Source organism: Notolepis coatsorum (genome assembly GCF_963971535.1).
Source record: "Notolepis coatsorum genome assembly, chromosome: 20".
Taxonomy (NCBI): domain Eukaryota; kingdom Metazoa; phylum Chordata; class Actinopteri; order Aulopiformes; family Paralepididae; genus Notolepis; species Notolepis coatsorum.
Window position 1 is genome coordinate 41,131 of NC_140184.1, and position 23,870 is coordinate 65,000.

Sequence of the window (23,870 nt, forward strand, 5' to 3'; positions counted from 1 at the left end):
TAGACGCAAGAAGAAGAAGCACTCGTTGAAATCGTTGTAGTCCAGAGAAAGGGGAGACCCAGGGCTTTCGATGGACGTCTACATTTCATAAAACTACACTACCCAGCTCACACCAGCCGCTGACAAAGGAAGGAACACCATTATTTTCTTACAATCATTGACGTGAATGTCGTGTTTCTATCTCACAGGTCCAACAAACCTCAACGTTATTATTGCCATAAAATACAACGCATTGTTTCTGTACCTTTCTAGGGGAAAACCGCATCTCAATCCAGTAAAAACTTGTGAACTGGAGGCGTGTATATTTTCCCTAACAGACTTTCACTTCCGCGTCCGGGTTCCGCGATCTGATTGGCCGCTGACGTTTCTCTCAGCACCAATCGCGTTACGCCTAGTTATGCCTCTAACAGCCTGCTAGCTAGCTAACGCCTAGTTTATCACTGGTTAAGCTCTTTCGAAGTTGGTTAAGGTTAGAGTTTGGAATCAGGGCTGGTGTTCTATCGCCCTGCTCTAAGACAAACTCTAACCTTAACCAACTTCGAAAGAGTCGCCAAGCTTAACCAGTGATAGAACTAGGCGTCACGCGATTGGTGCTGAGAGAAACGTCAGTGGCCAATCGGATCGCGGAACCCGAACACGGAAGTGAAAGTCTGTTAGGGAAAATATACACGCAAACTGGAGGGGCAGGAATCAGTGCTGTTGCTAAATAATAGATTTTTCAATTGGAAGGGCAGGAGAATTACGACTGAAAGAGTTGGCCAGTTCTACCCATTTGCAACATCCTGTACGTCAGATTAGGGCTTTAATGCCTTGCTCAGGGGCAATTTAACAGATGGTGGGCACCGCTGATGTGACGCAAGCCATCCTCTGGTTGCCCCACTCACAGCTGGCACACAGCCTCCCGTCTGTGTCGGGGATTGAACTTGTGATGAACTCCCGGTTACTGGTGAGCTGTTCCACCGGGCCATCTGCCGCTTCCTGAAGCAGGTCCTTCTCACTTCCTGTCAGCTGACGTTCTCCTTCTCACTTCCTGTCAGCTGACGTGCTCCTTCTCACTTCCTGTCAGCTGATGTTCTCCTTCTCACTTCCTGTCAGCTGACGTTCTCCTTCTCACTTCCTGTTAGCTGATGTTCTCCTTCGCACTTCCTGTCAGCTGATGACGTTCTCCTTCTCACTTCCTGTCAGCTGACGTTCTCCTTCTCACTTCCTGTGAGCTGACGTTCTCCTTCTCACTTCTTGTCAGCTGACGTTCTCCTTCTCACTTCCTGTCAGCTGACATTCTCCTTCTCACTTCCTGTCAGCTGACGTTCTCCTTCTCACTTCCTGTCAGCTGACGTTCTCCTTCTCACTTCTTGTCAGCTGACGTTCTCCTTCTCACTTCCTGTCAGCTGACGTTCTCCTTCTCACTTCCTGTCAGCTGACGTTCTCCTTCTCACTTATTGTCAGCTGACGTTCTCCTTCTCACTTCCTGTCAGCTGACATTCTCCTTCTCACTTCCTGTGAGCTGACGTTCTCCTTCTAACTTCCTGTCAGCTGATTTTCTTTTTTAAATCAGTTGTGCAATAGTACATTTTGGTGAGTTGTTTCTATACAATTCACTTATGACTAGGGATGCTCGATATTGGCTTTTTTACCGATACCGATATTGTCCAACTCTTAATTTCCGATACCGATATCAACCGATACCGATATATGCAGGGTTCCCCCCCCCCCAAAAAATGGAATAATTTCAGGTAATTAACATTACTTATTACATGGCGTTTTCACATTCGCCGAAATGCTTGCTTGTGATTGGTCAATAGCGCTCCGTTACCCCTAGCAGCGGTCAATTATCACACAATAATGACCGCTGTGCGCAGCTGTTCGCAATCAAGCCCACAATAATGACCGCTGTGCGCAGCTGTTCGCAATCAAGCCCACTGACATCAGTGCTGCCGCCGGCGAAGCTGCCGGCGATGACGGGGCGGAGCGACGAGCGGAGCCAGAAGCCCAGAACCAGTGTTGCGAGTCGATGTAAAATTAATTAGGTATATTGTTAGTAAGTTAGCCATGTAATAAGCGGGATAATGTATAGCTATACTCGATCATTGTCGCAAAATAATTGACCTTCACTGACGTTTAAAACACCTCGGCGAGGCGCCTCTGTATTTTAAACTCTGTGTCGGTCAATTATTTTGCGACAATGACCTCGTAGCTATACATTATCCCTTACTTATCTCTTGTTGTGGAATTAACACAACATTATGCATACTTTTGACAATAAATAAAATCAGAATGTGTTCTTACTTGCTTGCCTGGGTAAATAAAGGTTATAGAAATGTAAAAAAAATTATAAAAATAAAATATTTTTTTTTAAAACCGATACAGATATTTTCCGATATCACATTTTAATGCCGATATCGGCCGATAATATCGGACATCCCTACTTATGACAAGTCATAACGCTGCACGAGTCTCGGAACATGCGTACTGCGTTGTGTGTGTGTGAGAGAGAGAGAGAGTGTGTGTGAGAGAGAGAGAGAGAGAGAGAGAGAGAGAGAGAGAGAGAGAGAGAGAGAGAGAGAGAGAGAGAGAGAGAGAGAGAGAGAGAGAGAGAGAGAGAGAGAGAGAGAGAGAGAGAGAGAGAGAGAGAGAGAGAGAGAGAGAGAGAGATCGCGCTATTTATTATCTACATGGCCAGTCCACCCTCATGTCACTGTCTGTATGCGCCCCCCCCCCCCCCCCAGACAGCATATTTGAAGACCCTGATCAGATAGGCCACATTTATTTGCTTGACCCATATTTACATTGGCTGCGACGAATCGACGATACATTGGTCTGAGCTATTGTTATGCAAAGACAGGTAGCCAGGTGGGCAGGTAGCCAGGTGGGCACTTGGCGGCTTGGTTGTTTATTCGGAGACGAAGAGCAGCCACCTCTGTCTGGCGTCCAACTACAACGCGGCAGCGCGCGTCACAAATGACACGCAAATTAGATGATTTTGTCACAAGCCAAGCTATGGCGAGTGCCATACCTTGCCACACCAAAACGACGCCCCTCCTTCTCACTTCCTGTCAGCTGATGTTCTCACACTCAGGATTCTGTTCATGCTATCCCAGGATGCACCTCTCTAATTGAGCCAGTCTGCTCTCGTTGAGGCTTAATAACTTGACTAACGAGTCTTCTCATCTAACACACACACACACACACACACACACACACACACACACACACACACACACACACACGTACACACACACGTACACACACACGTACACACACACACGTACACACACACGTACACACACACACACACACACACACACACACACACACACACACACACACACACACACACACACACACACACACACACACACACACACACACACACACACACACACACACACTTCTGTGTCCCTCCATACCTTCTTTCCTTCCTCTCCTCTCCTTCTCTCCTCCCCTCTCTTCATGAGATAAACCCATCCCACCGAATGGAAAACCACATTCTATCAGTCCTCCGGTCGTAAATATGCGCGTGTGTGTGTGTGTGTGCGTGTACGTGTGTGTACGTGTGTGTGCGTGTGTGTGTACGTGTGTGTGTGTGTGCGTGTGTGTGTGTGTGTGCGTGTGTGTGTACGTGTGTGCGCGTGTACGTGTGTGTGCGTGTGTGTGTGCGTGTGTGTGTGTACATGTGGAGATAGAGTGAGAGAGTTATAGACATAGCCAAATAAAGTTGTTTATCCAATTTCACCCTGGTGTCAAATGATAATGTTCTGCTCTTCCACGTCGTCTGGAGAGCAGTGGTTTCACCGAGTCATTTCAAGATGGCAGTTTCCCAATTTATTGGTGATTGTAGATGAAGCTCACGGCAGCGAGTTCATCAGGAGCGAGAGAGTGGTGGAGGGGTGAGAGAGGAGTGAGGCAGGACAGACACCCAGCCTGGTGGGGGGGGGGGGGGTAGAGAGTGGTGGAGGGGTGAGAGAGGAGTGAGGCAGGAGGGGGGGTGGGGTAGAGAGTGGTGGAGGGGTGAGAGAGGAGTGAGGCAGGACAGACACCCTGGTGGGGGGGGGGGGGGGTAGAGAGTGGTGGAGGGGTGAGAGAGGAGTGAGGCAGGACAGACACCTGGTGGGGGGGGGGGGGGGGGGGTAGAGAGTGGTGGAGGGGTGAGAGAGGAGTGAGGCAGGACAGACACCCAGGCTGCCTGGTGGGGGGGGGGGGGGGGGGTAGAGAGTGGTGGAGGGAGGGGTGAGAGAGGAGTGAGGCAGGACAGACACCCAGGCTGCCTGGGGGGGGGGGGGGGGGGTAGAGAGTGGTGGAGGGAGGGGTGAGAGAGGAGTGAGGCAGGACAGACACCCAGGCTGCCTGGGGGGGGGGGGGGGTAGGGTATTAGACCTGTCTCAAACCCTGCCCCTTTTCTTGATCCTCCAATCACAACTGTCGCTTACCTCGGACAAACTTGGTTTGTCCGAGGTAAGCGACAGTTGTGATTGGAGGATCAAGAAAAGAGGGCAGGGTTTGAGACAGGTCCATTATAGGAGATAAATGGACAGTCGGGTCCATAAATATTTGGACTTTGACAAAACTGTCACTGAGCTCGTTCAGCACCTTCTTGACATCAAGTGTACAAGAAATATAAGCTAATTAATAAATGGCAGATGATTTACAGGGGGTTTTGTAGATACAGTACTGAATGTTGCCATCTGGACACATGCTATTTGAAATATGAATGTCCCCTTTCCAATGGCTTTAGTACCAACCGGGCGCCCCTGCCTGCCAGGGCAGCAAAACCTGTGAATGAAATCTACTGTAAGTACAGTTACTTTTTTATAATGTAAATAGCTCCGCCATTCTTCATCGGATTACAATGTGGGTTTTTTTCTAGACGTTCACAGAAAGGTAAAGAAACTAACTACGTTCTATTTTATGGCAATGAAATTTGAAAGCCCATCGAATGTAGTGCTGAAAATATACACTTTGAATGCTGTTTTGACCGGATTAGGGTCTTTACTCTTGGCTACATTTGAAAAAAATAAAAACGGCTACATTTATTAATACGGACTGTATTGATCTATTTATGGCATGGAATTATTGTCGGCCCGGTACCCCACCGCTCTGGCTTAAGGGGTTAAGAACATAATACTATAAAAGCAAACAGTTATAGTATCTCTAATCTCTTTGGAGAGAGAGAGAGAGAGAGAGAGAGAGGGAGAGGGAGAGGGAGAGGGAGAGGGAGAGGGAGAGGGAGAGAGAGAGAGAGAGAGAGAGAGAGAGAGAGAGAGAGAGAGAGAGAGAGAGAGACCACCTGAGCTAGTTGAATGTGTTTCTCCTCACCCCTCATGGCCTCATTTATAGTACATGTCACCTTTAAGATTATTGGAAACAAATCTGTCTTTCTGTGTGACAGACCACACACCTCTGATTGGTTGATAGCTGTTGTATGTATGTATGTATGTATGTATGTATGTATGTATGTATGTATGTATGTATGTATGTATGTATGTATGTATGTATGTATGTATGTATGTATGTATGTATGTATGTATGTATGTATGTATGTATGTATGTATGTATGTATGTATGTATGTATGTATGTATGTATGTGTGTGTGTGTGTGTGTGTATGTATGTATGTATGTATGTATGTATGTATGTATGTGTGTGTGTGTGTGTGTGTGTATGACCGAGCAATGTCCACCATTGTCACCATGTTCATCTCCTTTGGAATTTACCTGATAACCTTTTTCTGGCCCTAAATAAATTGGTTAAACTAAGAAACACTGCCAGCAAGTAGGGATGCACAGATACTGACATTGGTATCAAATATTGGTGATACCAGGCTACAATAGGGTATCTGTGTCGATGAATTTCCCCATTACTAAGATATACGATACCAATAACCATGTGTAAGTCAACACAGAAATGAAAGCAAAGCAACTTGATTTGCTGCCTTTTTTTTTAACACATAATGTAGAATGTCGTGATTGTTTTAATGTATTGTAGCTTTTCATTGAGTATTGCTCAGTTTTTATATTGTAAAGCACTTTGGTGCAACTTCGGTTGGTTTTAAATGTGCTATATAAATAAAGTTGACCTTGATCTTGACCTTGACCTAGAAGCATGTTACTGTAGATCTTTTGTCCGATACTGAATGTTTAGGACTCGGAATCGGTATCGGTAGTGGACGGCTTTCTAGCGGAGTGGTACATGGATGGGTGCGTGTATCCTTGCCACTACGTTTACTAGCAGACAGTTATTGAGATAGTATGCATGCAGTTGGGTAAAGAGACTGTGTTCACTGAAGGATGAGACGTCAGACAGCAGGACATCATCACCACCGGGGTCCCCCTAGGAACTGTGCTGTCACCCTTTCTGTCCCCCCTCTTCCTCCAACTCAACATCAGCACCACCAAGGGGCAAGAGACGGGACAGAGCAGGACAACACAGAGGCTCTACAGCAGGGGTCTCAAACTCGCGGCCCGCGGGCCAATAGCGGCTTTTTGCAGAGTCGTTGCGCGAGTTGGAAGTTTTATTTATTTGATCACTTGTAGGCTACCATAGCGCAGGCTCATGACAGCAACGTTACGTTAGTGACTTGGTTGAAACGTGATTCCGGAGTGATATCAAGTAAAGTGGAAGTCAAATGCATCCTCGCTATCTCTCTCCTCTGCCAGCAGTGCTCTGCATGTCCGGCTGCACTGCCACTGCCTGTGTCTGTGTACTCTGTTCTGGTCCAATCACATTCAGCGTCCCGTCAGCGTTTTCCCCCCCACCCACAGTCTGCGAATCAGATGCAGAGTAGGGCGGGTCTTCACGGAATGCGCGTCGTCTCTTTCAGTCCGAGTCAGATCAGAGAGTTGACAGCGCATCTACAGTAGCCTCGTTCCCAGTTTTATCTCCGTGAATGAATGAATGAATGAATGAAAACTTTATTTAACATATTGCAGAATGGGTACAATATAGTACGGCTCAATACACACAATTGTTAAGGGGATGCAGACCAGAGAAAGACATTTGTCTTGTTTACATCAGGGTCTCCCATTTTTTATTCATATTGACATAGGGACATACAGGTATTTAGTACAGATACATTTGTGACATATACGGTATTCAAATATACAGTACTGTTACCCATAGATCCTGACAGAGTATATACACATATGATGGGGAGGGGACTGTACAATAGGAGGGGGTGGGAGGGAGAGAAATATACATACGGTGGTGAGGAGACTGTACATTAGGAGGGGGTGGGTGGGTGGGAGAGAAATATACATACGGTGGGGAGGAGACTGTACATTAGGAGGGGGTGGGTGGTTTCAAATTGCAGCCTCCCGTAGGTGCTCTTTAAGAGCGGTTTTGAATGTGGGTAGGGATTCACATTCCTTTACAGCTTTGGGTGTGAGATAAATGTAGCTAGTAGCCTAGTTTCGCCAGCAGGCAGCCAGCAGAAAAATATGGTATGTTCAAAGATGGCCAGTAAAAGAAAAGTCGACTGCAATTCAAAGATGAATGGACTGAGAACTATGCGTTCATCTAAAGGGGTCAGCAACCTTTTTGACATGGAGTGCCTGTTTGAAATATAGTTGTAACTAGTGTGCCTCAACAATATTCCATGCATCGTAATTTTTTTTCTCTCATAATCAGGTCTTTTTAATGATATTTTTTACATTATTACATCATTATTGTTATTGTTATTATTAACAATATTATTATGATGGTTGTATCAACCCTAAATCTGAGTTGGGGGGGGGGGGTGCAATGCAGACAAACAGCTGCATACAGTGCGACCATTTCACTCACATTTGCCCATTCTTTTTTGGACACATCACACACCATCCGTGTGTGTACTGTACGTGTGCTGTCATAGCTCCACCTACAGGCCTAATGGAGAACACCAGGAGAACACCAGGATGTGAATGTGAGGTATATCGTGTAAATAAGTTTTGATTGATTGCAAGACTACACTGTAAAAAAAATAATAATAATAAGTTACCAGAACTTAAAAATATTGAGTTCAGTTACTGTGCATTAAGGTTTTCAGTTTTCAATCCATAATAAGTTAACAGAAAAATAAGACCGTAATAATGTTTTTGTTATAAGGCTCTGCAAATGTTACTGAATGATGTAGCAATGTATTTCCAGCTAAATTGAAATAATAAACAAATAAAGGGTCTCAATTAAATATGTGGTAGTAAAAAGAACCTGTGGGAGGATTTCAACAAGATAAATGCGACAACAGTGCAAAATATTTCACTATAATATTTCAAAGCAAAAAAAAATATATATATATAATTTTTTTTTTTTTTATGCTGCCCCCCTGTGCCTATGAAAATGCCCCCGCGTGCCTATGCAGGCACGCGTGCCTAGGGTTGCCTACCCCAATGTGACTAATATGCCAAGAAACGGTAGCTGTTGTGAAGAGTGGCAATTTGAAATGCCACTACGAAACAAAACTGTTATTTTGATGCAACCTTTCCTCAAAATGCAGTGCTAAGAACCACAAAAATAAATGGAATGAAATCATATCAAGCTGCAAGCAGAATTATTGTTAAATCTATGTCACAACGAGAAAAAGCAACCAAGTCCTCACTCAGTGGCAAGAAGCCATTCTCTCTTTCTGATGCATACATAATAAAATAATGTATGACTGAAGTGATGGAGACCATGTTTGAAGGCAAACAAAAGCAAATCCCCCTCAGATCGCACAGCAACCAGAATAACTGAAATACTGGCTGGTGATTTGATTAAACAGCTTTGTGATAGAATAAAAAAATGCACAGTGCATTTCCATAGCTGTGGATGAGTCCACTGACACCACTGAGAAGCCTATGTTCTGAAGAACCGTTCATGTTCTGAAGAACTGTTCATGTTCTGAAATGTTATTGCTAAAGATTGAGAAGATTGGATCAGTTGTACTTTTTATTGGAATATTGAACCCCTTTTTTTGTGGAATATTTTATGCGGCCCAGCCTCACCCAGACTCTACCTCCAGCGGCCCCCAGGTAAATTGAGTTTGAGACCCCTGCTCTACAGGAAGGAAGGGACAGAGCAGGACAACACAGAGGCTCTACAGGAAGAGACAGAGCAGGACAACACAGAGGCTCTACAGGAAGGGACAGAGCAGGACAACACAGAGGCTCTACAGGAAGGAAGGGACAGAGCAGGACAACACAGAGGCTCTACAGGAAGAGACAGAGCAGGACAACACAGAGGCTCTACAGGAAGGAAGAGACAGAGCAGGACAACACAGAGGCTCTACAGGAAGGGACAGAGCAGGACAACACAGAGGCTCTACAGGAAGAGACAGAGCAGGACAACACAGAGGCTCTACAGGAAGAGACAGAGCAGGACAACACTGAGGCTCTACAGGAAGGGACAGAGCAGGACAACACAGAGGCTCTACAGGAAGGAAGGGACAGAGCAGGACAACACAGAAGCTCTACAGGAAGGGACAGAGCAGGACAACACAGAGGCTCTACAGGAAGAGACAGAGCAGGACAACACAGAGGCTCTACAGGAAGAGACAGAGCAGGACAACACAGAGGCTCTACAGGAAGGAAGAGACAGAGCAGGACAACACAGAGGCTCTACAGGAAGGGACAGAGCAGGACAACACAGAGGCTCTACAGGAAGGAAGGGACAGAGCAGGACAACACAGAGGCTCTACAGGAAGAGACAGAGCAGGACAACACAGAGGCTCTACAGGAAGGGACAGAGCAGGACAACACAGAGGCTCTACAGGAAGGGACAGAGCAGGACAACACAGAGGCTCTACAGGAAGAGACAGAGCAGGACAACACAGAGGCTCTACAGGAAGGGACAGAGCAGGACAACACAGAGGCTCTACTGGAAGAGACAGAGCAGGACAACACAGAGGCTCTACAGGAAGGGACAGAGCAGGACAACACAGAGGCTCTACAGGAAGAGACAGAGCAGGACAACACAGAGGCTCTACAGGAAGGGACAGAGCAGGACAACACAGAGGCTCTACAGGAAGGAAGGGACAGAGCAGGACAACACAGAAGCTCTACAGGAAGGAAGAGACAGAGCAGGACAACACAGAGGCTCTACAGGAAGGGACAGAGCAGGACAACACAGAGGCTCTACAGGAAGGAAGGGACAGAGCAGGACAACACAGAGGCTCTACAGGAAGAGACAGAGCAGGACAACACAGAGGCTCTACAGGAAGAGACAGAGCAGGACAACACAGAGGCTCTACAGGAAGGAAGGGACAGAGCAGGACAACACAGAGGCTCTACAGGAAGGAAGGGACAGAGCAGGACAACACAGAGGCTCTACAGGAAGGGACAGAGCAGGACAACACAGAGGCTCTACAGGAAGGGACAGAGCAGGACAACACAGAGGATCTACAGGAAGAGACAGAGCAGGACAACACAGAGGCTCTACAGGAAGGAAGTGACAGAGCAGGACAACACAGAGGCTCTACAGGAAGAGACAGAGCAGGACAACACAGAGGCTCTACAGGAAGAGACAGAGCAGGACAACACAGAGGCCTCTTCTTTGCTGTATATTATGACCAATAGGGCATACTTTACCAATAGGACCTTTGTTTATACTTTCTCATGTTTTATATTCGGATTGAATTGTATTGCCTATATTTATGTCTTCCTTCTTACCCTGCCTATACCTGTATATATACCAGCCTATACCAGGATGTATACCTCATCACTGCCTCATCACTGCAATTGGATGAGATGCATTAGAGAGGCTTTTGGAAAATGCTTGTGACTCAAATGTCCTTGTCTGAGAAGAACTGATTTACACAATTTATGTTGGGTTATTATTTTTTAGAAACATGTTCTATCGTGGGCTATATTTGGAGTGATATATAAAGCATGTGTTTTTCAAAGCATTCAAAATTAGATTTAGCCGTCGATTAACGCGGCAGTGAGTGAGGCGCGGAAGCTTTGAAGGATGCGGGTCTTAGTGCACAACAACAAACACGTCATGTTTATTAAAAGAGACTGGAACGCTGCTCTGTGTGTCGTCTAGGACTTTGACAGGATTTAATATTTGCATATTGTTTTGATATAATCGGCCCCTCTGAGTGAAAGAAGATGTCTTTGTTGTTTCGCTGGGTTGATTGTTTCAGGGGACAGCCCCCCCCCCCCCCCCCTTCCCAGGGGCTATACTGGGGGTCAGCAAGTATCTGCCTATAGGGCTCTATCCGCGATCTCTCTCTCTCTCTTTCTTTTCTTTCTCCCTTTCCTTCCCTTCCCTTCCCTTCCCTTCCCCAAACTCTGCCAGTCCAGGTGACTCACAGGAATAGTGTAAAATTTCCCAAATAGTGAAAGAAATGGCTAAATAGCTGATTTAACCCTGACTTGAGTGCAGCACTAGCTAACCTAACGTTGACTTTGCAGCAGAGCAAACCTCTCTCCTTATAGCATGTCCTCTCCTATCACCCCGTATCTCTTCCTCCTCTCGTCACTTCTCCTCTCCTCTTCTCACCTCTCTTCCCTCCTCCTCTCCTCACATCTTTTCTCCTCTCTTCTCCTCTCCTCTCCTCACCTCTCTTCTAATAATAATAATACATTTTATTTGGGGGGCCTAAAAACAAAGCAAGACAGTCAAAGTTAAAAATAGTGGTCTTGGCAAGTCAAAGTTAAAAAACAAAACAACAGGAAGTATAAAACGGTGAAGTTAAAAAACAAACAGCAGGGTGTACAGGTTACAGTGAATATGGCAGTTTAAACAGATGGGTTTTTAGTTGGGATTTACATGTTGACATGGAGTCGGACATGTGGGGGAAGGGAGTTCCAGAGTCTGGGAGCCGAGCAGCTGAAAGCTCGAGCACCCATGGTGCTGAGGCTGGGGATGGAGAGGAGTCCAGTAGGGGATGAGTGGAGGGAGCACCCATGGTGCTGAGGATGGGGATGGAGAGGAGTCCAGTAGAGGATGAGTGGAGGGAGCAGCCATGGTGCTGAGGCTGGGGATGGAGAGGAGTCCAGTAGAGGATGAGAGGAGGGAGCACCCATGGTGCTGAGGCTGGGGATGGAGAGGAGTCCAGTAGAGGATGAGAGGAGGGAGCAGCCATGGTGCTGGGGATGGAGAGGAGTCCAGTAGAGGATGAGTGGAGGGTGCGGGAGGGGGTGTACTCCTGGAGGAGGTCAGTGATGTAGATGGGGGCTAGATTGTGGAGGGCTTTGAAGGTGATCTGAGCTTACCTTACTATGTACACTGACTACCTTACTAAATGTCTCTCTCTCTCCCCCGCTCTCTCTCTCTTTCTCTCTCTTTCTCTCCAGGTGACGTGCAATTGCTTCACTATCAGTGATGGAGAATTACAAGAGATCGGAGTGGGACTTTATCCAAGGTATCAAACTCTCCATCTTGTGACTTTATCCAAGATAACAAACTCTCTCTCTCCATCTTGTGACTTTATCCAAGATAACAAACTCTCTCTCTCTCCATCTTGTGACTTTATCCAAGATAACAAACTCTCTCTCTCTCCATCTTGTGACTTTATCCAAGATAACAAACTCTCTCTCTCCATCTTGTGACTTTATCCAAGATAACAAACTCTCTCTCCATCTTGTGACTTTATCCAAGATAACAAACTCTCTCTCTCTCCATCTTGTGACTTTATCCAAGATAACAAACTCTCTCTCTCCATCTTGTGACTTTATCCAAGGTATCACACTCTCTCTCCATCTTGTGACTTTATCCAAGATAACAAACTCTCTCTCTCTCTCTCTCTCTCTCTCTCTCTCTCTCTCTCTCTCTCTCTCTCTCTATCTCTCTCATCCCCTCTTCCTCTCCTCTTCCTTCCCACTGACAGCTCTTTGAGGGTTGGGAGAGTCGGCTTTCTTATGAATATTGCCTGATAATTGGAGAGGATGCAGACAAAGAAAGAGACAGATGGAGAGGGTGATGACAGAAAGGCAGAGAGAGAGAGAGAGAGAGAGACCGATAGAGAGGGGGATGACAGAAAGGCAGAGAGAGAGAGAGAGAGACCGATAGAGAGGGGGATGACAGAAAGGCAGAGAGAGAGAGAGTGATAGAGAGGGGGATGACAGAAAGGCAGAGAGAGAGAGAGAGAAAGAGACCGATAGAGAGGGGGATGACAGAAAGGCAGAGAGAGAGAGAGAGAGAGATAGAGAGGGGGATGACAGAAAGGCAGAGAGAGAGAGAGAGAGAGATAGAGAGGGGGATGACAGAAAGGTAGAGAGAGAGCGATAGAGAGCGATAGAGAGGGGGATGACAGAAAGGCAGAGAGAGAGAGACCGATAGAGAGGGGGATGACAGAAAGGCAGAGAGAGAGAGAGAGACCGATAGAGAGGGGGATGACAGAAAGGCAGAGAGGGCGATAGAGAGGGGGATGACAGAAAGGCAGAGAGAGAGAGAGACCGATAGAGAGGGGGATGACAGAAAGGCAGAGAGAGAGAGAGGGCGATAGAGAGGGGGATGACAGAAAGGCAGAGAGAGAGCGAGAGAGCGATAGAGAGGGGGATGACAGAAAGGCAGAGAGAGAGAGAGACCGATACAGAGGGGGATGACAGAAAGGCAGAGAGAGAGAGAGAGAGAAACCGATAGAGAGGGGGATGACAGAAAGGCAGAGAGAGAGAGAGGGCGATAGAGAGGGGGATGACAGAAAGGCAGAGAGAGAGTGAGAGAGAGACCGATAGAGAGGGGGATGACAGAAAGGCAGAGAGAGATAGACCGATAGAGAGGGGGATGACAGAAAGGCAGAGAGACCGATAAAGAGGGGGATGACAGAAAGGCAGAGAGAGAGACCGATAGAGAGGGGGATGACAGAAAGGCAGAGAGTGAGCGAGAGAGCGATAGAGAGGGGGATGACAGAAAGGCAGAGAGGGAGCGAGAGAGCAATAGAGAGGGGGATGACAGAAAGGCAGAGAGAGAGAGCGAAAGAGCGATAGAGAGGGGGATGACAGAAAGGCAGAGAGAGAGAGACCGATAGAGAGGGGGATGACAGAAAGGCAGAGAGAGCGATAGAGAGGGGGATGACGGAAAGGCAGAGAGAGAGACCGATAGAGAGGGGGATGACAGAAAGGCAGAGAGAGAGCGAGAGAGCGATAGAGAGGGGGATGACAGAAAGGCAGAGAGCGAGCGAGAGAGAGGTTTCTGTCCCAGTAATATGGGTGTGGTTTCTGTCTGGCAGCGGCATTCACTCTAATCCTGCACTGAGACCTGCGTGAATAGAGCAGGATTTGACCTGTCACTGCTCCTCCTGTTAGTCTGCTCACTGACACACACACACACCACACACACACACACACACACACACACACACACACACCACACACCACGCACACACCACGCACACACACACGCACGCACGCACACGCACACGCGCGCACACACACACACCACACACCACACACCACATAACACACACACACACAAGGTAAGCCAGGCAGTATATCTGGCTGGGATTTGTGTGTCAGATGGTCACAGTGGCTTTAGCCTGGCTCAGGTGTGTGTGTGCGCGTGCGTGCGTGTCTCTCTCCCTCATCCCTCTCTCTTTCTCACTCTCTTTCTTTCTCTCTACCTCTCCCCTCTCTATATCTCTCCCTTCTCTCTCAACCTCTCTCCATCTCTCTATACCTCTCCCTCTTTCTCTCTCCTCTCTCTTTCTTTCTCTATCTCTCTCTACCTCCCCTCTCTCATCGCTCTCTCTACCTCTCCCCTCCCTCTTTCTCTCTCCTCTCTCTCTCTTTCTTTCTCTATCTCTCTCTACCTCCGCTCTCTCATCTCTCTCTCTTCCTCTCCCCTCTCTGCATCTCTCTCTCATCTCTCCCTTTATGTTAGGGCTCAGTGATTAAAAACAAATCTGGATAATTAGCTAAATAAAGAAAAGAAAATATTATATATATTAATTGTACCATACTAGGGCTCCACCTATATGTTTTTTTATCAGTTATCAAGGAGGCCGATAGCCGATATTTGGGACCGATATTCAGTTTCAGTAACACAGAGCTGCCTTTAACCTCTTAAGCCCGACGTATCTGGTACCGGACCCAAGCCATAAATTCATCTCTACAGCCTCTACCTGACCCTGTCAAAACAGCAGTCATAGTGTATATTTTCAGCAATACGTTTGTTTACCAATAGTGTTACAAAGGATCAGATTAAACCGAATATATATATTTATTCATTGATATATATTGCATAGTATTTGTATATCGTTTGATATCCCTTGTATATTCCTTGTACATATACACGGAATATCCCTTTAGCCCAGACCATAATATTTCATTCTCCTATTGGACAGCGGTCCACCGGCGCCAGGGACCGGCCTCCGGAGTCAGGTTCAAAGTCACCGTCAAGACATGTCTGGACATGCCTGGCCTTGCCCAGGGATACGCGACAGAAATGAGATTGGCACTAGTTTGTTCACCGTGCGTATAAATACGGCGCAGGTGAATACAGAAGTATGTTACCCAATAAGTTGAAGCCTCACCCACGATACAACGTGCGGTGAAGTATGGCCTGTTTGGCCCCAGAATAGAGCATTGAGACCGCGTGCGAATTAATAACTGAATTGTCAGAGTTTGGCGCTATACCGTCAAGTGCGACATATTTCTATTAAGTCAATAATAGTCTATTTGTGTATAGTGTATCGTGCGGCTAAAGTTCTACAGTGACCAGCATCCCCAACGCTTCCTCGTATTAGCTAGAGTTCTTATCCAGGCTGGGCTGCTGTCATGGCGCTTTCACCCGAGGAGACCTAGACGAGAACCGTGTGGACATGTACACTGGATTAATCTACCCGACGACTACATAGCCCTTTGCGGCTGGAATATATTTGCTTTGGTCCTGTGATTTATGGAGCGGAGAATCACCGACGCCTGCACGTGTTGGATTTACCCCGAGAGGAGCCAAGTCGAGTCGGCGCCTCAGAGAGCCTGAGGCCGGCTAGCTTTCTTCACTGTGGAGCTACAGTCTACGGAGAACAGCTGTATTCGTCTGTGGATCAAGAGGCTATTGCACCGGCTCCTGTACCTGGAGTCTCCTTAGTCATCGTTGACCAGACTCTCTACTACCGACAGATCTTCTACCCCTGCTGGCTTACAACCAGGGGGACCCTTCCAGTATCTCCCGCTATATTACTAGTGTACCATAGATATAATTCCCTAAGATTCAGGTTGTATAATTACCTCCTGCGTAACCAGAGAATGGACATTCATTGTTGATTTGCCTACGCACATTCCTTTGCCTTACAAGTGCACTCAAAGTATAATCGAGAAGTATTATGTACCTTTTGCTGCAATAAATACTTAAAGACAACTTTGATTGGAACCGGTTCATTGTGGGAAGTGTTCATTATATTTATATATCATGTACTGTATGGCCAGTAATTAAAGTACATAAAGCGGTAGTGGTTTAATGATACCATACTTATCAATACAGTCAGGGAATTGTACCCCTCAGTTACAAATAGGTTATAGTGTTATTAGTGAAATATTCGTTTTGGAAATTAATTCATAAACTAGCGAATATCCGCCATTTTTAATACGCACCGCCATTTTGTTTGTAGTCATATGAGAAGAGGAGACCCATTGCTTTCGAAGTGCGTTGGAATTTAGAAGAATGACACTACCCAGCTCAAGCCAGCTCCTGTCAATCAAGTGACTTGTGGATTCATTTTGAAATTCTTCTTTTTCGAGATTATCTACCACAAAACTGAACGTTATTGGCATAAATTAGAATGCAGTTAGTTAAAGGGCGGTTAGGTGGCGTAGCGGAGATTGCGTTCGTCACCAACCCCGGAGCTGTGAGCTAGATTCGTTGTCACCAGCTTAGCTGGCCGTTCACACTAATACAATTGGCAGTATTAGAGGGTGGGAGAAGCTGGCGGGGTGGGTCCGGGTCGTTGTAAACAGCGACTCCTACAGTTCGGTCGGGGCGCCTGCTAAGCGCGGATAGGACCTGAGTGGGATAGTGTGATCCTTCCACACACTACGCCCTCTCAGGGAGGATCCGCGCTGCCAGGTGAAAAGAAGCGGTTGATTGGCTGGACGTGTGTCGGAGGAAGCACGTGGTAGCCTCCACTCTCCCAGATGATCTGACTGTGGGGGGTAAGTGCACAGCGACCAGGAAGGGACTGGGAATTGGCATACGACTAACATTGGGATGGGGAGAAAATCGGAGGAAAATGGAGGGGGAAAAAGATCAATAAAAAGTTAGTTTATCTACCTTTCTGTGAACGTCTATAAAAAAACGGCATTGCAATCCGATTCAAAATGGCGGAGGAATCTCCATAATAAAAAAGTTACTGTATTTACAGTTGATTTCATTCACGGTTCTTGCTGCACGCCTGGTGATACTAAATCCAGATTGAACTCTGCCATTGGAAAGAGGAGTTTTGGCCCTTGGCTATAATAAGGTCATTTATAGGCCTGATATTCTATAATCTATAATAATATTTCAAATTGCATGTGTCCGGATGGCAGAATTCAGTACTGTATCTACAAAACCTTCTGTTTAATCATCTTCCCTTTATTCATTTGCTTAGATATTTTGTACATGTGATCTCAAGAAGGTGCTGAACGAGATCAGTGGCAGTTTTTCATGTCTGGTAATTTTTAGCATGGTGTTATTTACCATCAAAGAGGAAAGATAAAATATATAATTGATATTCTCCTTTGGTTCATTACAATTTACTCAAGCCTAGTAATAGAGACAATATTTCTGACACTGGTTATACATTCCCTGAGATCCATAGATGTCCCTAGATACCAAATGGACCTTGTAGAAGTGGAGCATGAATCTTCCATTTACTTAGGCATGTATTTTTAGGCGGATTTTAAGAAAATAGGGCTAGGGCTTAAGAGCTTGTTTTAAGTTCCTCATATACTTATATTACGGCACCGTCTTCATCTGCATTTGGTGCGTCTTGTGGCATTTCCTCCATCTGCCCTTCAGCGTTCTACAACGGAACGAGTGCGCGCATGTACGTAGTTATACAAGCGCTCCGGTCTCGTCTCGGGGTGTCCAAGTGGGTTCATGAGCCATGGGGCGAGGGCATAACCCCGGTCACCTGAGGGCAATTATATTTGTATTAGTTTCTAGAAAGGGTCAATATTGGATATGTTTTCCAATTATTATATTCCTTATTATATTCCTTACCAATCAGCCACCCGTCTCCACCAGCTCCATGATGTGTTCCCTCTGTGCTGTTCTGCAGTTTAAAGGAGTCGTGTACAGGACATACCCCTAATACCTATTATCTAAAACCCTACACACATATGCTCCAGCTCGAACCCCCCCCCCCCTCCCGGACCCCTCCTTGGATAGTACCTCCATTATCCCTCACTCCTAACCAGACACTACCATTATAAGCTAGCTTTTATTCTCTCCACCACTTCTAACCACATTGACATTTTGGATTCATTGAGACCCAGAATTCTTGCTGTAGATATTTCTTGATAAATCACATCGAGATATGTAAGAAACCAAACTTTTTGATAATTGATTTATTATCTATAATTTGATAATTTGATAATTTGATGCGTATGTTATAGCTTTCGGCACTCTCGGAAGCGTGCAGCTTAAAGTAGTTTTGGAAATACCTGACCTGTCACCTATCTCTCTCTGAAAGGTCCCTGTGGCTAAAACCCAGAGTGCGCTCAGAACTTGTAGCTGTGGAGGCCCAGGATGTGACCGGCGTGTGTTGTGTCTGAGTCGAGGCTCCAGAGTATTGCATACATCTAAAAGGATCACTCTTGGCTCTGAAACGGCTGAGCAGCCACTCATCTGGCTGCAAATAGATGCAGCCAGAGCATCTAACTGTTCCAACAGCAATATATAATCCATTTCAGAAGCAGAACGCACGCAATAAGTTCCGGGGTTTTAAAGTCGTATTTGGTGCTCTCGACCACTCTTAGAATTTGGTCTTGCCTAAGAGAAAAGCAAAAATAAGAAAACATTGCTGAATCCCAGGTAAGAACAAAATAAGAAGAAATGCTAGTTAAGAACAAAATAAGAGGAAATCTGTTTGTTGTGAAGGGCCAGATTAAAGCTGAGAATCTACATTTATTGTTTTATATACCTTGTATATTATTTATATATACACGTTATATCCCTTTAAGCCTGCGTGTAAATCCTAGTAATATTCGCTTTCCTTATGAATAATGCCCCCTGACGGTGGCACCAGGCAGTCTCGCACTCAGACAGGTTCAAGGGCGAGTCTGGGCAAGTCAGGACATGCCCTTGGCAGCGCATTGATTCCGGGCAAGTGGTTAGGTTTGGCACTAGAAAGCCACTTAAGTATATATATCGGCGCAGGTGCGAATAGCAGCAGTGTGACAAGTTCGGTAAAACAGTGAAGTGAGAAGCAGTGCGTCTAACAGAGCGTTGAGAACCATGTGCGAAGTGAATAGTAAAAGTGTCAGATTTAATGCAGTAACGTCAAGTTCGACTTAGCTTAATGTGAAGTAAAGAGTCGTTAATTATTGTGTATCGTGCCAACAGCAGTTCGTTCGTGTGCAGCATTACCCAGCAGTTCGTTCGTTTAGCTAGTGGACCTTAGCCAGTGCGCGTGGACTAAATACATTGGTACCAGCACACGAGGAGGGCCTAGTCGGAGAACCTACTGGACATGTGCACAGGAGAACCGACGGCGGCGATTGCAGAACCAGTATTGGTTGGATTATATTGATTGTGGAACGTACTACCTGGAGAAGAGCATCGTTAATCTCCACTGTCGTTTGGATTTAAACACCGTGAGGATCTACATTCGGGCTGGCCTCATGGACCGAGGCTAGCTGGCTATCATCATTGCTATTGGGCAATTGGATTACAGTTATTGCTTTTGATGCTGAGCTTTGGATTACAAGGACTGGCTTCTGTACGTGAATCCCCTTCTTCTTCAATTGATCAGACTGAGTATCCGAACATTCCTCTCTCCTCCAGAGCTTACAACTCTGGGAGGAACCCCATTGTCTCCAGCGGTACCAGCGTTGCCCTCTATAATTGCCATTCTACGCCAGGCGGCGTTAGCCTAGTACCCCATCGTAGGAATTATTCTATTCCCATTGACTTATGCTACTGACTGACTTTATGCCTATTCTTCGCCATACAAGCGCGACCCTAATTCTCATATCTGTAACATTTACTGCATAATAATAAATACCCTCAAATGATATTTCTTTGTCAGTGCCGTGTTATTATGAGTGTCTGCCATATTTAGATGTACTGTCTGGCCAGTAATACTAAGTACATAACTAGCAGTGGTTTAATCTATCACAATCTTTAATACAGTCAGGGTTTTGTAACCCCTCAGTTACACTCTTCTTATATCGCTTCGTGGATGAGGCCCAGTGTCTTGACCAGCTGTTATAACTAGGCAATTATGAACAACAACAATAATACTAATGATATGTTTTGCTCATGTGGACCTGATTGAGCGCAGACAAAATAATGTTATTGTGACCAAAACGACGGGGCCTCATCGAGGGTCTTGAGTGAGCTTCTTGAAACAATGCGGACGCTGCTGCAGTAACGTAGGAGCATCTTGACCTGAAGAGGTTTCTTCTTCTTCTTGGTTTCCACCTCTCTCCCTCGCGGCGGGGCGGTTGTCTTGAACGCACAGGAAGCATTACTTTGCTTAACCCTTTCACTGCCACGCGACAGAAGGTTAACCCTTTACTATCACACAACCGACGGCGATGCTCCATCATTAGCATCATTAGCTCCGCTAATTAGGCTAACCTTCTGTATTGTCACAGTGAAAGGGTTAACCGGCTGTCGTGTGGCAGTGAAAGGGTTAAGCCTTTGCGGACCTCGTTATGGAGCCTGAACGAGTAGCGCTGCACAGACCAGGAACCATCCTTCTATCTGATGCTGCCGTCCATCTTTGGTTCACATTTATACCCTTTCACTACCACACTACAGGAGGTTAACCCTCGGTAGTGTGATAGTAAAGGGTTAACCTTCTGTAGTGTGGCCGTGAAAGGGTTAACCTTCTGTGTATTGTCGCAGTGAAAGGGTTAACCTTCTGTGTATTGGTGCAGTGAAAGGGTTAACATGAGGGGATGAGGGTCTCCAGGGGGGATGGGTATCGAAAACCGGTTCCCGTTGGTTCCTAATTGTCCGATTCCTGGAATCGCATGCCTCCGTGACTATCGATTCCTCTTATCGCTGCCAGGTTTTTCCTACAGTTGCGCATAACGTTAGTGCCATGCATGTAGCCATGGCAGACTATTTGATTCCTTATGAGGGCTCGAAATTGCCTGGGTTTTGATCATATGCTCCCGAAATGCTCCCGCTGTTTCTATGTGCAGTGAAAACTACTCCAATGTTTTAGAACCTAGTCAATGATTTAATTCAGGGTGACCTAAGATTAGCCGCGGAGCTAACGCTAGCTAATGCTAGCTAATCAAGCTCACAGAGAGAGATAACAGCTGACAGCAGGTAGTTCAGGTACAAATACAATAACAAGGGGGTGGGGGCTGTTGTGTAAACCTTGTACTTTTTAGTTCACATATAATGAGAGACGGAGAGCGTGTGATCACGTTGACTGTTTGTTTACTAGCAGGTAAGTCAGGAAGTACCGTGCAACATACAAACATGTCCGTGTAGCAACACAAGCCAATACCTTACAGGACAGGGGTGACCGGGGAGCCTATATTCTAATACCAACGCAGTTGTGCGTTTTGCTAATCTGATTGGCCACTGACGTTTCTGGTCATGTGACATGTGCACCAATCGTGTGACGGCAAGTTCTTTCGACGGTTAAGCTTAGGCACTCTTTCGAAGTTGGTTAAGGTTAGAGTTTGTCTTAGAGCATGGCGATAGAACGCCAGGTAGTTTGCAGGCTGTTCGACGCGGAAATGGGCAAAGACACAGCTCGTCACGCGATTGGGCGCACATGTCACATGACCAGAAACGTCAGTGGCCAATCAGATTCGCTGGTATTCGCATAGACGCGACCGGGGAGGGGTGTGTGTGTGTGTGTGTGTGTGTGTGTGTGTGTGTGTGTGTGTGTGTGTGTGTGTGTGTGTGTGTGTGTGTGTGTGTGTGTGTGTGTGTGTGTGTGTGTGTGTGTGTGTGTGTGTGTGTGTGTGTGTGTGTGTGTGTGTGTGTGTGTGTGTGTGCGCGTGTGTGTGTGTGATGAGGGTCTGCGGCAGGGATGAGGGTTAGCAAGCTGACACACTTGCATAGTAATTAGGGATGCACCGAATGGGAAATTCTTGGCCGAAACCGATACCGAAAATAGGAAACAGTTGGCCGAAAACCGAATGCCGAAAGGCCGAAAATGGCAAAAGACATGATTATGGCTAAACTTAACTTAAATAATATTAATAATCACTATTATGGCCCATAAAACATTAATTCAGCACTTTTGAATGCATACACTAATTCCAGACTGACTGCTGAAAGATTGTACAATTTAAACATTTTCTCTTTGCATACAACAAAATGTGCATTAAAGTCAAGTGCATTTTCTTTTCTCTGTAGGATAAACTACAACAAAGTGCATTCAGAACAAAGCCAAGGTGCTTTAAAACTGCATAACGATCTGCATAAAGACACACACAGGACTGTTGTATTTACTACATCTCCCATGACTCTTAGCGGGGGATGACGTAGCTTACGAGAGACGAGTCAAAGAGGAATGGAAGCGTTAGCTAGCTTAACGCTAACGTTAGTTCAAAATGTTTTAAACCGCGAAGGGCATATAGTAATGGCGAGGATATAAAGCATGTTAAAGACGCATTTATTGGATGCGTTGCTCGCGGTCGCGGAGTTTACATAGAAACAGCGCGACTCCCAAGAGGAGTTAGTTATCACAGGCTGCAGAACGCAGGAAGAGCTGCCAAGCTGCTCACGTTACACGTTGCACGTTGCACGTTTTGATTACGTCATCACAACAACACTTTCGGTTTCGAACGTTACGTATCCCTGTTCTTTGACATTCAGTGATATATTTTCGGTGCTAAAACCAGAGCCTTTTTAACCATTTTCGACTGATAATTTTCGGTGGCCGCATTTTCGGTGCATCCCTAATAGTAATTAGATTTTTTATTCCACTTGGCTGTAGGTTCATGCATGTGCGTGACACACACACACACTATCTTGTTCACACACACACACAAACACACACGCGCACACACTATCTTGTTCACACACACACAAACACGCACACACACACACTATCTTGTTCACACACACAAACACGCACACACACATTATCTTGTTCACACACACACACACACTATCTTGTTCACACAAACACACACACACTATCTTGTTCACCACACACACACACACACACACACACACACACACACACACAAGGGCTTACTAATAGGGGCTACGCACACACACACAAGGGCTTACTGATAGGGGCTACGCACACACACACACACACACACACACACACACAAGGGCTTACTGATAGGGGCTACGCACACACACACACACACACACACACACACACACACACACACACACACACACACAAGGGCTTACTAATAGGGGCTACGCACACACACACACAAGGGCTTACTAATAGGGGCTACGCACACACACACACACACAAGGGCTTACTAATAGGGGCTACGCACACACACACACACACAAGGGCTTACTGATAGGGGCTACGCACACACACACACACACACAAGGGCTTACTGATAGGGGCTACACACACACACACAAGGGCTTACTGATAGGGGCTACGCACACACACACACACACACAAGGGCTTACTGATAGGGGCTACGCACACACACACACACACACACAAGGGCTTACTGATAGGGGCTACACACACAAGGGCTTACTGATAGGGGCTACGCACACACACACACACACACACACACACACACACAAGGGCTTACTGATAGGGGCTACGCATTTATAGCTTTATACTTTATACTTATAGCACATGCATGAGCCTGG

The 23,870-nt window shown here is 46.1% G+C and overlaps 1 protein-coding gene across 1 annotated transcript in view; it reads left to right on the plus strand.

Annotated features, from left to right (window-relative positions):
• Positions 1-12,247: 12,247 nt before the first annotated feature.
• LOC311247270 (histone-lysine N-methyltransferase SMYD3-like) overlaps positions 12,248-23,870 on the plus strand; it is a gene marked incomplete at its 5' end in the record, with an annotated part of 66,638 nt that continues 55,015 nt past the window's right edge. The window contains 1 exon segment of the mRNA XM_084337630.1: positions 12,248-12,315. Within this exon segment, the coding sequence (XP_084193756.1) occupies positions 12,248-12,315 (68 nt within the window).